Source organism: Ciona robusta, chromosome 11 (genome assembly GCF_009617815.1).
Source record: "Ciona robusta chromosome 11, ASM961781v2".
Taxonomy (NCBI): Eukaryota; Metazoa; Chordata; class Ascidiacea; order Phlebobranchia; family Cionidae; genus Ciona; species Ciona robusta.
In genome coordinates, this window is record NC_143245.1 from 7,462,527 (window position 1) to 7,475,751 (window position 13,225).

Below are 13,225 nucleotides of genomic sequence, written 5' to 3' on the forward strand. Positions count from 1 at the left end.
ATAGGTTTTATTTGTTTATGTACAGTTAAAAAATTGAACCCCCAAAATAAACGGACCGCTGGGTTGAAGGAGTTACTGTAAAGTGTCTTGCACAAGGACAAACGCGCTCACAATGGTGGTGGCAACGAGCCTCGAACCTGTATCACCTTGTAACATGTTTTAATGTAATACTAAAAACACATCATTAAATTCCCTCGGAACGCAATTTATGGTTCGCCAACGTAAAATAGATCGGTCAATAAGGGGTATACTGCTGCTCCCACATTGGTGTACAAGACCTAAGTGAATGTGTTTTGCGTGGTGTTTTATAGATGATGAAAGCAATAGTGACTAATATATCTTCCTTTCGTGGTGGTGAGTGCGGATCAGAAATCTCCTGTGCGAGACCGTGTGTTCTGCGCGCGTTGATCGGAGCGCTATCTCAAAGAGGAAACACACAATGTGCAAACGGAGTTAATTGTGTCACCATAGAGCGGAGCGTCGCTGCTTCGTTTCCGGATCAGCAACTCGGCAGTGTATATCAGCGAACCAGTGACTCGTCACCGGCAAATCAGTGACTGCAGCCAGGACTCACTAGCCTAGATGGAGGGAGCCATTCCACGGTTTTCGATGATTTAGCGGAATCGTAGTCATCATTTTACTCATCGAGGAAGCATTTGTCGTCGCTGGGTGATCGGCAAACCGAAATCTCGGAAAATTAGCAACAGCAGAAAGCGCAGACTCACGCCTTGAGTCACAAGAAGTGGAAGATGGCGTTTTACCGACCGTTATTCGGCGACGCAGGTATGGAGTGCCGATACTTGGTTAAACTTTTAAAACCAATAGTGGTGCTTTATTATTTTACACATAAAGTGATAAACCAAACGAAAGTGTTTAAAATGTGTCTTCAGAGCAAAACATGTAATTTTACCACGCAATGCATCAATATACTTGAAAGAAATTAAAATATAAAAATATGTTGCATAATATTAAGCTATTTCCAATGTAAAGGCAATAAAGACAATGCACAAATATAAGAAACATATAAAAGTAAAACATCACGTACATAACGGGACTGATATATGATTGCACCGTAAAAAACAAACAAATAGTTGTTCAAAATGACTACAGATTTCGCTTTATATATTGTTATTTTGTAAGTTTTGCTAAAAATAAGTTAACAGTGGGGTTTTCAATACTACTATATAACTATAACACAAACAATAAAGAACAAACAGTTGGGATGTTTTGTTCGTCCGCCGCTATGTTGTCGCCGAGTTGAAAACAATATGAATCACGACGATGAATTATCGTTTATGTTTGTACCAGCAACGCGTGATATAAATACAGATATGCGTATGTTTTGTTGCTTGACCAATAATATATCTGGTGCACTTTGCAAAACCGTAACATAAAATGAAAAAGAAAACGGGCCAACGGTATATGTCAGTATTAAAACAACACTATCCCATATATGAGCTATGCATATGAATCGGTTGTTATTTTCTGGTGTCGTACTAAAAAAGTAAAAAGTGCGATCAAATCGGTTTTTAGCACATACGGTATCGTACACACGATGGGTATAGCCACGCTTTTATTTCACATCTTTTCTTACTATAACGCGTTTTCAGCGACTATCGTTTCGTGGTGTATTCCCTTCGTTGTTTTAATTAATTTGATCTTCGTTATTGTATTCATAGAGACACACACAAAATATTTCATGTTTTAGATACCTAATTTATTAACTTTTTTAATCCTTTTTTATTTTATTTCGTTTTAGAGCAAGAAGCATATTTATCTCGGCACCTTGCCTTCGTTACCCAGCCTGATGTTATGGAACTTGCTCAATTAACAAGAGCGAGGAACACACAAGCCCTGATGCGATACGGACCTCCGCTTAGAGGTAATTATTTTATCATTCAAAATTTAAAATTTGGGTTTAAAGGTGGTTATCTCAAAAATTTTAAGAAAATAAAATAGCAGAAAGCGCGTCGTTATGTGCAAAAAACATACGCAGGGGTATACAGTCCGCGTAAGAATCTCCAATTAGAAAGCGATGCCGCTAGGTGGGGAACGAGATGCGCATTTTTGTAAAGATCGAAGTCTTTTTTTCCACAGTTGCGAAACAAGAGAGAGAAGGTTACGAAGCTTTTAAATAATTTCTTTGGTCGGTTGAAATATGAACTGCGCATAATTATCTGAAATGTAAATACAAATTTTATTCTGTTTTATGATACCATTTGGTAGTAAGCAAAGAATATTTACAGAATTATATAAACGTATCCTCACGACTCTGAAACCCGCTGTTAATTGATAAAACGTAGAAATATTGAATAATATATGATAACGATATCTATCTTTACCCCACAATACTATGCAAAAGTTTTATATTTACATCGCGATGCGGGCATGAAGCATTTGAGATGCGCAATACGCCGTCCATGGTATAATCGGTGGATTTGTCCTGTCATAACACACGAGTAAATAAATGATTAATATAATACAGATCCTATTTTAGTTCAATGTGTAACCTTTCAAACAATGAACATCACGTGTGAAGCATCACCTTGATGACGTAACATCTCGTGACGTAGCTAAATTCGATATCACGTGCTGAGAGAAGATCTTTATAAACCAATTGTTAAACGGCAGGAGGCCCATTGTTTATTCTTCGCCATTTATTAATCGGGTATTGTTACGTCACAATTCTCTTTACGATGCGAAGCACGTGCCCACAACTGAAAGAAGCATCGCGGTCATTTTGTCTTAGATATTACATGTTTACCGAAACCTATGGGGTATGAGTATAGCGGAGATAAATGATTATTACGGTGAACTTCTGAACGACCTATACGTCATAACCGCTAGAGCATGTTTATAAAATGATAATTGGAATGAAAATATGCTACTCACTATAGCGTCACGTGGATAATCTAGGCATAGAAAGATATTATTTGTTGGAAAACTTATTAATTGCGCCTAAAACATAGACCGAAGCAAAAGTTATGCGATTTTTGCGCCATGCACAATATGCAGAACTGTAAAGTGCTTGCCTTTTTTGCGACACCTCGTGTGATGGGCTAAAATCTGTTAAAATGAACCGGCTGACACCGCCAACCTACTCTATGGGTTGAAAAGTACAGAAACCGACCCGAACTGTGACGTCACCATCACGTGTCTTTACGTAACAATTGCAGCGTCTAGGAAAAATTCCGCATTGTTGCGACACCCCACTAACGAACCTACATGCTTCAATCGCGTGTTTTTATTAACTCTCGAATGTTTTTGCATGGAAGAGGGCGGCATGCCAGAGGCGGCAAAGCTTAGCTATCTTCCCACGAGTCCTATACGCTTGTAGATGCAAATAACTGGCATGTTAGCGCTTCCCAAGGAAACGAGTGTTAGCTCCGTGGAAACTGTAGGCAAACATTCAGGCCGATGCGATTAAATGCGTAAAAATGGATCCAGACACCGTTTTCGACATTTTTTTAATTCACTCCTGCAAAATATCTCTCAGCACATCTTACAACCAAAGCAGAAAATGTTGATTTTGCAGTGAAGGTGAAGGATAACGGCGTAGTTTGGTATACATGGCGCATTTAAGCCACATTTGTGCTTACGACAACTCGTGATGGCATAACAGCTTATCCACGTCGACCAAATAAAATCAGACAAAAATACGTATTTCAAACGAAAGCTTGTTTTTATAAAGATCTACCTACGTGCTAATGTCACGCGCGTTCGCACCTGTTTTCTAAGCTTGGGAAAGTTGGGCAGTCGCACACTGTGACGTCATAATTGCGAGGGCGACATCCATTTTATTAGTGCGAGGTGGCGTCACAGTAAAGCATTATGATGCTACAACACATGCGAGCGCAGCATACTTTGACGTAGAAGAATCGACGACAAAAAGCTTCAGGGCAGGATGGTCGCGTGCGTGCATACGAAGAACGGAGTGTATTCGTTCACAAGAGCTTCAAACGGTACGTTCTAAGGCTATACAATAAAGAGATAAATCTTAAAATAGAAAGGCCGTGTTACCACTTAGTGCGTAAATTCAGTTTAGGTGACCTAAACTTTTACCTACGGCGCGCATGAACCTGACAACATATGACGCACGTTATAGCTATAAAGGAACAAACACGACACGAATTAGTAAAACAATAGATCTGCTAATAAAAAGGTAAAACGCGCTTTAACGCAAAAGAGAAGCGCAAAAGATGAGCTGTCGGTAGATCCGGTTGTGAATCGTGTGGTCAACCATTGGTCCATAGTCCATATTTATCGATCGCTAACATCGTATGTTGAATACTACCACTACCGACAGCCGTTTTCGAGTAAATTCTTTACACGCCAATTTTTTGCATTTTTGAGAATATGATAAAATTCAATTTATAAGCATGAAACCAATTATTTTTGTTATAAAAAAACTTTTAAATGCAAAATATATGTTTTTGAATAACACAATATTTAGTACGGTTTTATAATTCTTTGAATGTTTTTGTGTACTACCGAATGGGACAAGAAAATAAAATAAAAAAGTGTCCCATCTTCCCCCACCCTAACATATGTGTATTGCCTGAAACCCATAACCGTGTGCAAAACTGTGCGCAAAATCGTGTTTTCAGACACTTCATCTTTAACAATGGAAACTCCAACTTCCAAAGAACAAACCTATGTTTAGAATTTAGGATAACAAAGAAATTCGACCGAACCAGTCAAGCTTCTCGAATACAAACGCCTCAACGAAGAAACGCCTCGACGCGTGCATTTCTCCCAGCGGCGACGTAACTTGACGCAAGCCTGTTATGACGTTGACGTATTGCGTCGCCACGGTTGAAAGGCTGCGTCAACGTCATAGCGGCGCTCGCTGGCGAGACCTCGTACGTATAATCTGCAAATCAGCAGAAATTAGACGCACAAAAAATTTCTACATGCGTACATGCTTATACACAGATATTATATAATTTGCGACGACAAATAATTCTTCGGTAAACACTAAAAATACATGCCATATGTAAAAATTATATAATATGTCAACACTAAAAATATATATACTATTTATATAAATTATTCATACATAATTACTAATTCATATATTTTGAACCTAGAATCCATGTTAAACGGGTATTGGCCAATAATAAAAGAAAAACAAGTTTTATTTTTTTTCTAAACATTATTATTCGAAAGTTATACACAACTTATGTTAATTTTCGTGGCTGGATAAACAAAGTCACACCTACAGCCTTAATCTGTGGTAAAAAAGTGTCAACAAACAACAACAAACTTAACCAAATCGTAATCTGCGGTTATATTTATCTATTTCGTGGCGTGCTTTATTTAGAATGTCGTCGTTTTTTGATCAGCCCTATTTGTTTTGTGGTTTTATGTGTATAGGGGTAGCCAAAGCAAAAGCCTATTGACACTCCAGTGAGGAGAAACGACCTCTCGCCTAAAGGTCTCTCGAATTTTCGGCTTTACGTAAACGTAAGCCGTTGCCTGCGTCACGACAGAACGGCAAGGAGAGCGCGGAAAGAACGCCCCGGTATATAAGACGACGCTCGCTTTTCGGCAACGTCGCCAGTAATCGAGAGACAATAGTTGTCCATAGCAAAGCAGTGACTCACTACGCTCGTAGTAAGTGATAGTTTGTTTAATAGTAGCGAATCCCAGCTGGTTTAAAAGAGTTTGCCGTGAGTCACAGGTCATACAATGTCACCAGTATTGTCTAGACGTCCATTGACTGCTACTAAAGCTTTAATTTTGACTTTAATGCGTAGGTTAGACAAATATTTTTCCAGAAATCGTTGGAATGTCTAATAAACCTACGCTCGTTTCAGATTATATAAATAGTAAACTAAACATCACTTAGCGAAAAACAATTTGAAAATATTTCAACTGAACTGACGTGAACCTTGCATTGCAAAACTCTAGGAGGAATGTATCAAGAACTAAGCACCGTGTATGGCGAGCAATGCCCACCACAAAGTGCAGCATTCGAATCTGACATCGCGTTCGCCCAGCGCGCTGATCAACATCTAAACCAGGTAAGAATTTAGACATTTTTAATATAATTCAATTTTTAACAGTCATTTTTTTTAAAATTCTTTATATATATTGTTTTTGTTTTTAGTTTAATAAATGATAAAAATAACAGCAAATGTGTTCGTTTTAAAATTTTAAAACTCGTAATTAGATTTAGCAAATTAAATTATTCGTTGTGTGATTTAGGCTTACTAAATTTTCGCCCCGCAAACGAATTAATTTAAAAAACAGCGAATTCCCCCTGTCGGAATTCCGTTTGACCTTCAAAGTTGGCGGTTAATTAGGGAATAATCTGTTAAACAAAAGCGAGTTGGGTACGTGACGTAATCGGGGATTTACCAGTGACGTCATAGCAGCCGAGAACCGAGTTGGAATTCACGCGTCCGCACCCCTGGGAATACGAGAGGGAGTTGTTTATCTAAAGTACAAGAAGACAGCTAAAGTAGTTTACCCGCAAAACATTTTCCCGTAACGGCCCATTAACCCTGCGATAATATTTCTTAATTTAGGATATATTTGTTCCTTCGGGAGTCAAGTTTAAATTTTTTTTTACATGTTTACTAACCTAATTTCAAAAAACAAACATATATAAAAGTCACGATGGGTATTGAAAGTTAAATACACGTTACATAAAAATAGCCGGGTTTAGTTCAACCTTCGCGCACTTTCTCATTATTGCGCAACGTTCGCTCTCGCTTTTTGTGTCGCCTTTTTCTCGCCCTTGCCCAGCTTGGTTAATAGGCCACAAACAACCCACGTTACGTCATAACAGCGCGTGTACCAGCGTCGAAAGGACCCCCCTGTTTATCACAAGAGGATTCTATAGCGGTAAACAAGGTCGTAAGATCGAGTGAACTTGTTTTCGTAGCAGAGTAGAAATTCAGGTGTTTTTACCCGAGCACCCAACAACTGAACAACATTTAGATTGAGACCCCACAGGAGCAGGGTTAGTAAGAAACTTTATTTCCAGAGAGTATATTAAACTCCCAAGATATAGAATAAGGTTACTATCTCTCAGGCAGTTACTTAAAAATGTTATTCAAATATTTTACCATGTTACAGAAATTTTAGTTTCGTATCGAGAAATTATTATATAGGTTTAATAAACCGTTGAGTAAAATTAAATTAATAAGAATTAAGAGGAAGAATATTTTTGAAAAAGGTGAGTTTTGATATTTAAAATAAGTAAGTAGGTACATTTAAAAAAAGTTACTACAAAGTAAAACAATGAACTCAATTTTAGTTTAAAATAATCTGGTAATTTCGCTACAAATTTACGCTGGTTAAGTTAAAAAATAATTTGTTTTAATTATAATTGTTAACGTTTAATAAAAAAGATTAGCGTTTCACCTAAGTTTGAGGTGCGAAAATAGCTTGTGATCTCGAGCACATAAAAACCGAGCTGGATTTTCTTCTTACGTTAAAGCGTGCGCATTGACGTCATAGCGAGTCAGCTGTTTTGAAGCGAAGAGTGTCCTCAGCGAAAAAGGGGCTTTAACAATTGCTTGACAATCAAGTGGTAGTAGGCGAGAACGTACTCGCTCGTAGCTACTACATGTCGGTTTGGGGAGCGCGAAAATCGAACTAGTGTTTCGCATAGCGATGATTTCACTTCCTTCGCGTCACCTGAAACTTTTAGCTAATGCGATCTTTCATTTTACGGATTCCTGTCGTGTTAGTCGGCACAGGAATTCGAACGACAGTAAACAGAATTTGACTTTAGGTTTAAATGATTATTTACCGCTCAAACAGGAACTAGAAATCAGAATGGTATTACCGATTGGTTTCGTATTACTAAAAATATGCTGAAGGATTTCAGCGCTCTCATGGTTTGATCTAATCTATATATTTCTCCACAGTCACTTCGAGCATATCCATACGGACCAGCGAGCGACTTAGGCATTCATCAACCTCTGTACGGAAGTTCAGGAGACTTGCGACAAATCCAACAACCGATGGCCGGCATTCCACCAAGTTACGGGGAAGCAACACACAACCAAAGTCATGACCTCCCTACAGTAATGAGCCGACCCGACCTCCAATGGTTGGTTACTACAAGCAACGTTGGGATGAGGACCCGAACTCCTCCGAATACAGTTTCTTCTCCCCACGTCGGGAGGACAGATGAGAGCTCCGCAATCACCATTAGCCACCATGATCTTCCACATCACCGGTTTCAACAAGGGGAGCAGCTTCCACCTCCTCTGCAAAGAACAAACACTGGAAGCAAGAGAGTGAAGATGGAAGCAAACTCGGCTGTTCCTCCCCGACCGAAAGGAACGCCAGGAAGAAAACGAAAGTTCCAAGATCATGAGGTAATTATAAACGTTTGATACTTAATCCGAAACTGATTAAACTCCAAATTGGTATATAGTTTTTTTAGTTTATTGTTGGATTCATTTTTAATAAAACGTTTCGTTTTTCAGTTAAGCCCAGCTGAAGCAACAAAACGTCACATTCGAAGAGAAAGAAACAAAATCGCGGCAGCAAAATGCAGAAACCGACGACGAGAGCTCACAGATCGACTCCAGGGCGAAACAGATCACTTGGAGGATCATCAGAGTATCCTCCATCAAGAGATCATGTCCCTACAGCAGGAGAAGGAGCACCTTGAGTTCCTCCTTGCCGCGCATTCTCCTCAGTGCAAAGCAGGGATCGGGGCCAGTGAGCATCTTCTTCTTGCTCATGATGATCGGATGATGCAGAGCAACATGGTTGGAGGAATGCACGAGATGTCGCTCGTCCCACCTCCGGAAGTGATGGAGGAGATGATGCCACAACCTCACACCGATTCATGCGTACCAGACAACACACACACCCACCCTGGGTATTACACTGAGTATTCCAACCAAGACACTACCCTTCCCGTATCTCTTCCATCTACCTGCGCACCCAACAGCACAGGGCCGACTGACTTGTCTCTCCACTCACAATCCTACGGAACCCCGCCAACCAGGTTCCCTAACATGAACCTCGAACCATTGGCAATATCTGAAGCCCCACTCAACACCCCAGTATGCACGCTCACAACTCCCTCGATCAGCAGCGGCGTCTTCACCTTCCCAAGCAGCACCTCCGGAGGACTTAACACCACCACAGCCACTACGGATATGTCATACAATTACCAAACCTCTTCAGTCAGCACTCCGTGCCCAGATTTTTTCCAGACTCCTCGACTCCCGACGACCCCGTCTTACACAGCCTCAGTGACGTCGTTTCCGGCTGATGGCCAATCATTCCCGGTATTGAGCAGCCACCTTCAACAGCAGCCAGCACAGTCGTGCTCGGCAGCTCACAGAAGGAGCTCATCAAGCGAAAGCCACAACAGCCCAGATTCAGTGAAATCGCCGAAATTGCTTTCCCTATAAACGCTTCATGTAAAAAGGCAGCAAAAACTTTGTTTTATATCCCGTGCGTTTCGACGACACTCGTTGTATATTTGTTGCTGAAACATTCAAAAGACGATATTTTCCACCACAAGTTTCACCGTTTTCTTGCCTGTACAGTCAAATTTATTTTTCTACTTGCTTTTCAAGGTGACGTGGTCTCTTAGTGAATTCGCCTGACCCATTTTCGTTTCATTTGAAGGTGTTTGGTAACCTGACACATTTAACTATTCATTAATTTATTTAACGCGTTCTTGCCAGTAGTAACTTATTCCACACGTCCGAAGCTTATTTATTTGCGCCGCACACACATTCCCATTTATTATTAAGCTGCCACTTGTTTCTACTACTGTCGCTATTTCGTATATTTTCGTGTAATAAGCTGGTGTTTTGTTGATATTGCGCCGCAGAGTTAATCAAGCTTCTACCAACAAAAGCAGTAAACAACCTGTACAGTTTGAGCAATTGATTCTCTGTCTCCCTTACACATTGCCAGAATATCTATACTTAAACTGCTTCCCAACGGCTCATACACTTCTATACAGTGATTCATATTACCCATAAAAGCCAGCAGCAGGAGCAAACATATTTTCCGAATTATTTACAGGCAATTGATTTTTAACTTTTAGATCTATTCAAGTTATCTCTGTTCCATACGTTATATTTTTCTAACTCATAGCTATAGATAAATCAACTTTTGCACTTCAATGTATATCCTCGCCTTTTTATGCTGCAGTTTCTATCTTTATGTACAACAATCAAAGTTACTCGGGAACACTGGTGTACGTTATGACGTAGATTTTTTACGTACAGTTATTTCAATCCAATAAAACACATTTTTAAACGTTTACGCTCCGTTTCATATTATACAGCAGTCACGTTCTTACGTCCGTTACGGTGTAAGGTTTCGGCATGTCAAGTTTTTGTTAAAAATAGAGTTAAAAATAGAGGAACGAATTCTTAGCGGTCGTTGGTTTTTTTTGGTAAAAACGATATTTTGTAAAACGGAAATATCTAAAAAATTAAAAGAATCTTCGTGATGGGTTAAGCTCATGATCAGGTTACGAGAACCCCCGTGACTTGTGCACGTGATCGTTTTAAGTAAAAATGCGATTAAAGCACACCTCTTGGAGTACCTCGTGACTTGGCCCTGGTATAAAGGACCATTTGAAATACGACACAGAGCACACACATGTACTTTGTCATGATGACTTTAAACTAAACCTCAAGATCAACAGCCTGCGTTGCGTAAAACTATTTATAAGTTTCTGGAAATCTCCGCCTGCCATATATAAGTTGGAATTTGGCTGGAGAAGCGGCGTGTTAATATTCTTATGGACGAAATTTGGTTCAAGTACAAGTTAAAATCAAGAAATTGAATTGTGCAAACTCGTTTTAAAGGTCGTTTTTTACGTGGGTGATGCGCACGGTGTTGATCTATGAAAATATTGGTCTATATTCGTCCGACTTCGCGTAGCCTCGGGTAAAAATGAATCTACAAGCCCGCGGCAAAATAAAGCGATACATGAGATATAAGATGTAGTGCCAGAGGGCAAATTCGGACCGCAATTTAAGATAAAGAGAATCGTGGGTAAATGTAAAAAATAATAAAATATAAAGAAATTTCGCCACCTTTTGTAACAATGACGTAACTATACGAAATATAGTTTGGGTTCATAGGTTGTTAGTTTCCGGTGGTTGCATAATCCTTACCTTATTAGTAACCTTCTCTCTACCCAATCAAGCGTGGCGGTAACAAATATCACGAGTGTGACGTCACAAGCGACAGAACAAACAGAAATAGTGCTGAATCGAATGTTAATGTAAAGACACACGACAACCAAGGACACACCGTTTACGGTGTACACACATTTCAGCGAATGATTTACGTATAGTGGCCACCCATGGAAAAACACAAACAACGTAAGACGCTTGGTAACCTTACTATCATTTCAATACTGGGTAAAATTAACAAAGGCCGGCGAAATGAGTTGCATATTAACTTCTTATAAAGAAATGGAATCATTGTGCTTTAGTAGGGTGCCTATTTATAACATTGTTTGTGTAATATGATTTCTCGGAATAAGTTTTTATTAATTTAGAAACGACAATGTTGGTCAGTAAATACACATTACTGGGGCTTGCCTTTCAGCTTAACACGTCAATGCGGTGTCTAGCCGCTTACACTTGTAAATTAAACGTCATATGTGAAATGTAGGTCTGAGTGCAAAACAAATTTTCCAAAATTTCCAACAAAAACATTTCTCAAAACTTGGAATAATCGAAAAGTTCACAAGAGCACAATGCTAGACCGCGATAAAAGCGAGCGATTGTGACGTAGGCAACTCTCTTTTTTCCCATTATCACTCACACGATGGGGCGTTTGACGTCAAGCGCTGACGTCGATACGATTGTTACGTGTGGCTGCACAATAGTAGTGCGATCACACGCGAAAGAGTCTGCATTCTCTCCTGCAGCGTCTAGCTTTGGTTTTACGCAATGTTCGCACGCAGTTCAAGCTTCTGTGCCGTCACAATTACCGCTGTGAAACCACAGCAATAAGCCCCGAAGATTCTAATTACGCATTTCCAAACTTCTTCATTTGTAAAACAATGGCCGCGGTATAAGTGTGAAGGAAATTTTCACCGTCCAATTTTGGGAATTTTTTCATACACTTCCGTTTTACTTACACCTTGGAGAAGTACAGTATTAAGAACTAGACACTGAATCATAAAAAGGACAAAAAACAAATGTCAGTATTTAGTAAAAACCGAGTTCTGACATTTGTTTCACATGTACACCGATTTCCAAACCAATTTTAAACAAGCCAATAATTACTAAAATGTAAATTATAAAAATCTTACCTACCTGATTTTGAAGCAGGCGGCTGTCAAATTACTTGATATGTCCAAACGGTGTTCTTGCGCCACCTTGCGACAGGTATTTTTAAGTTGTCTAACCGCTGGGAATTCAAGAATTTGAAATAAAAACAGTGAAACTATAAACTACTTCCTATATAAAATCTATACAAACTTATTTAACACCCTACGAACTATCTACTATACTAACGTAGAAATTGGCGACTTTTTAAGCAAGCACAAGCAAGCGACAGCAACAAATTTGATCACTTTTTCAGAAACTAAAATCGATGACGCAATGAAGTCGATACGGTTGAATGAGTTGTTAAAATGCGTGAACAAATTGCTTGTTTAGATGGCAATTTCCGCTTCGTTTACAATGGTCAGGTCAAAAATAACATTGAAGACATAAACGTGAATGGAATATAAATCCTTGGGCATATCCATACACGTTTTACGATTATGAGAACTGAAATGCGAAAAGCGAAACGAAAAAATGAAGCATTCAATCCGAGCAGACAGTCGCGTCAAATTCGCCGGCGCTTCACTGCAGTCAGTCAGTCGGGCGTAGTGGATGGGTAAATAGAGAGGGATTCGAGTGGTTTCGTGTTGTGTTTTTCAAATTCCAGTTATATATACTTTATGTTAAGACAATTGACTACGAAACGTTTTTTAGTTAGCTTTTGTTCACAAAGCTATTTGTGATACTGCATGCTTTTATGATAATGGTAAACAATAGAATAAATTACGTGCTCAACAAGTACATTGTAGCTACTTTTAAATGTTGTTGCCGTTTTGTCAATGGAGCACAGACTAGTTCATTGACATTTTCTAGCAGTAAGATTAGATTTAGTTGTGGTAACGGGCCCATGGATATATGCTATAAGTATTCCAAACATTCATTACCTTTAACTATATTAATTACATTCTTTGTAGTGTGTACAATGTCTCATATTT

The 13,225-nt window shown here is 39.2% G+C and overlaps 1 protein-coding gene and 1 long non-coding RNA gene across 3 annotated transcripts; one reads left to right on the forward strand and one right to left on the reverse strand.

Moving 5' to 3' along the window:
- Positions 1-432: 432 nt before the first annotated feature.
- Positions 433-10,260, forward strand: LOC149728982 (protein c-Fos-like). 2 transcript variants are annotated; one of them, XM_089889050.1, is made up of 5 exons: positions 433-783; positions 1,760-1,882; positions 5,914-6,026; positions 7,884-8,339; positions 8,451-10,260. In XM_089889050.1, exons 1-5 carry the CDS (start codon positions 750-752, stop codon positions 9,390-9,392), a joined length of 1,668 nt encoding a protein of 555 aa, XP_089745176.1. In that variant the 5' UTR covers positions 433-749; the 3' UTR covers positions 9,393-10,260. The 2 variants fall into 2 exon arrangements, with proteins under 2 accessions (XP_089745176.1, XP_089745177.1); XM_089889051.1 differs by lacking the exons at positions 433-783; positions 1,760-1,882 and adding an exon at positions 3,944-3,962.
- LOC149728983 (uncharacterized) lies at positions 10,069-12,821 on the reverse strand. Its single transcript, XR_016386072.1, has 2 exons — positions 12,279-12,821; positions 10,069-12,102 (listed from the first exon to the last, which is right to left on the reverse strand). It is a non-coding gene; the product is annotated as an uncharacterized LOC149728983 (long non-coding RNA).
- Between the last annotated feature and the right edge of the window lie 404 nt (positions 12,822-13,225).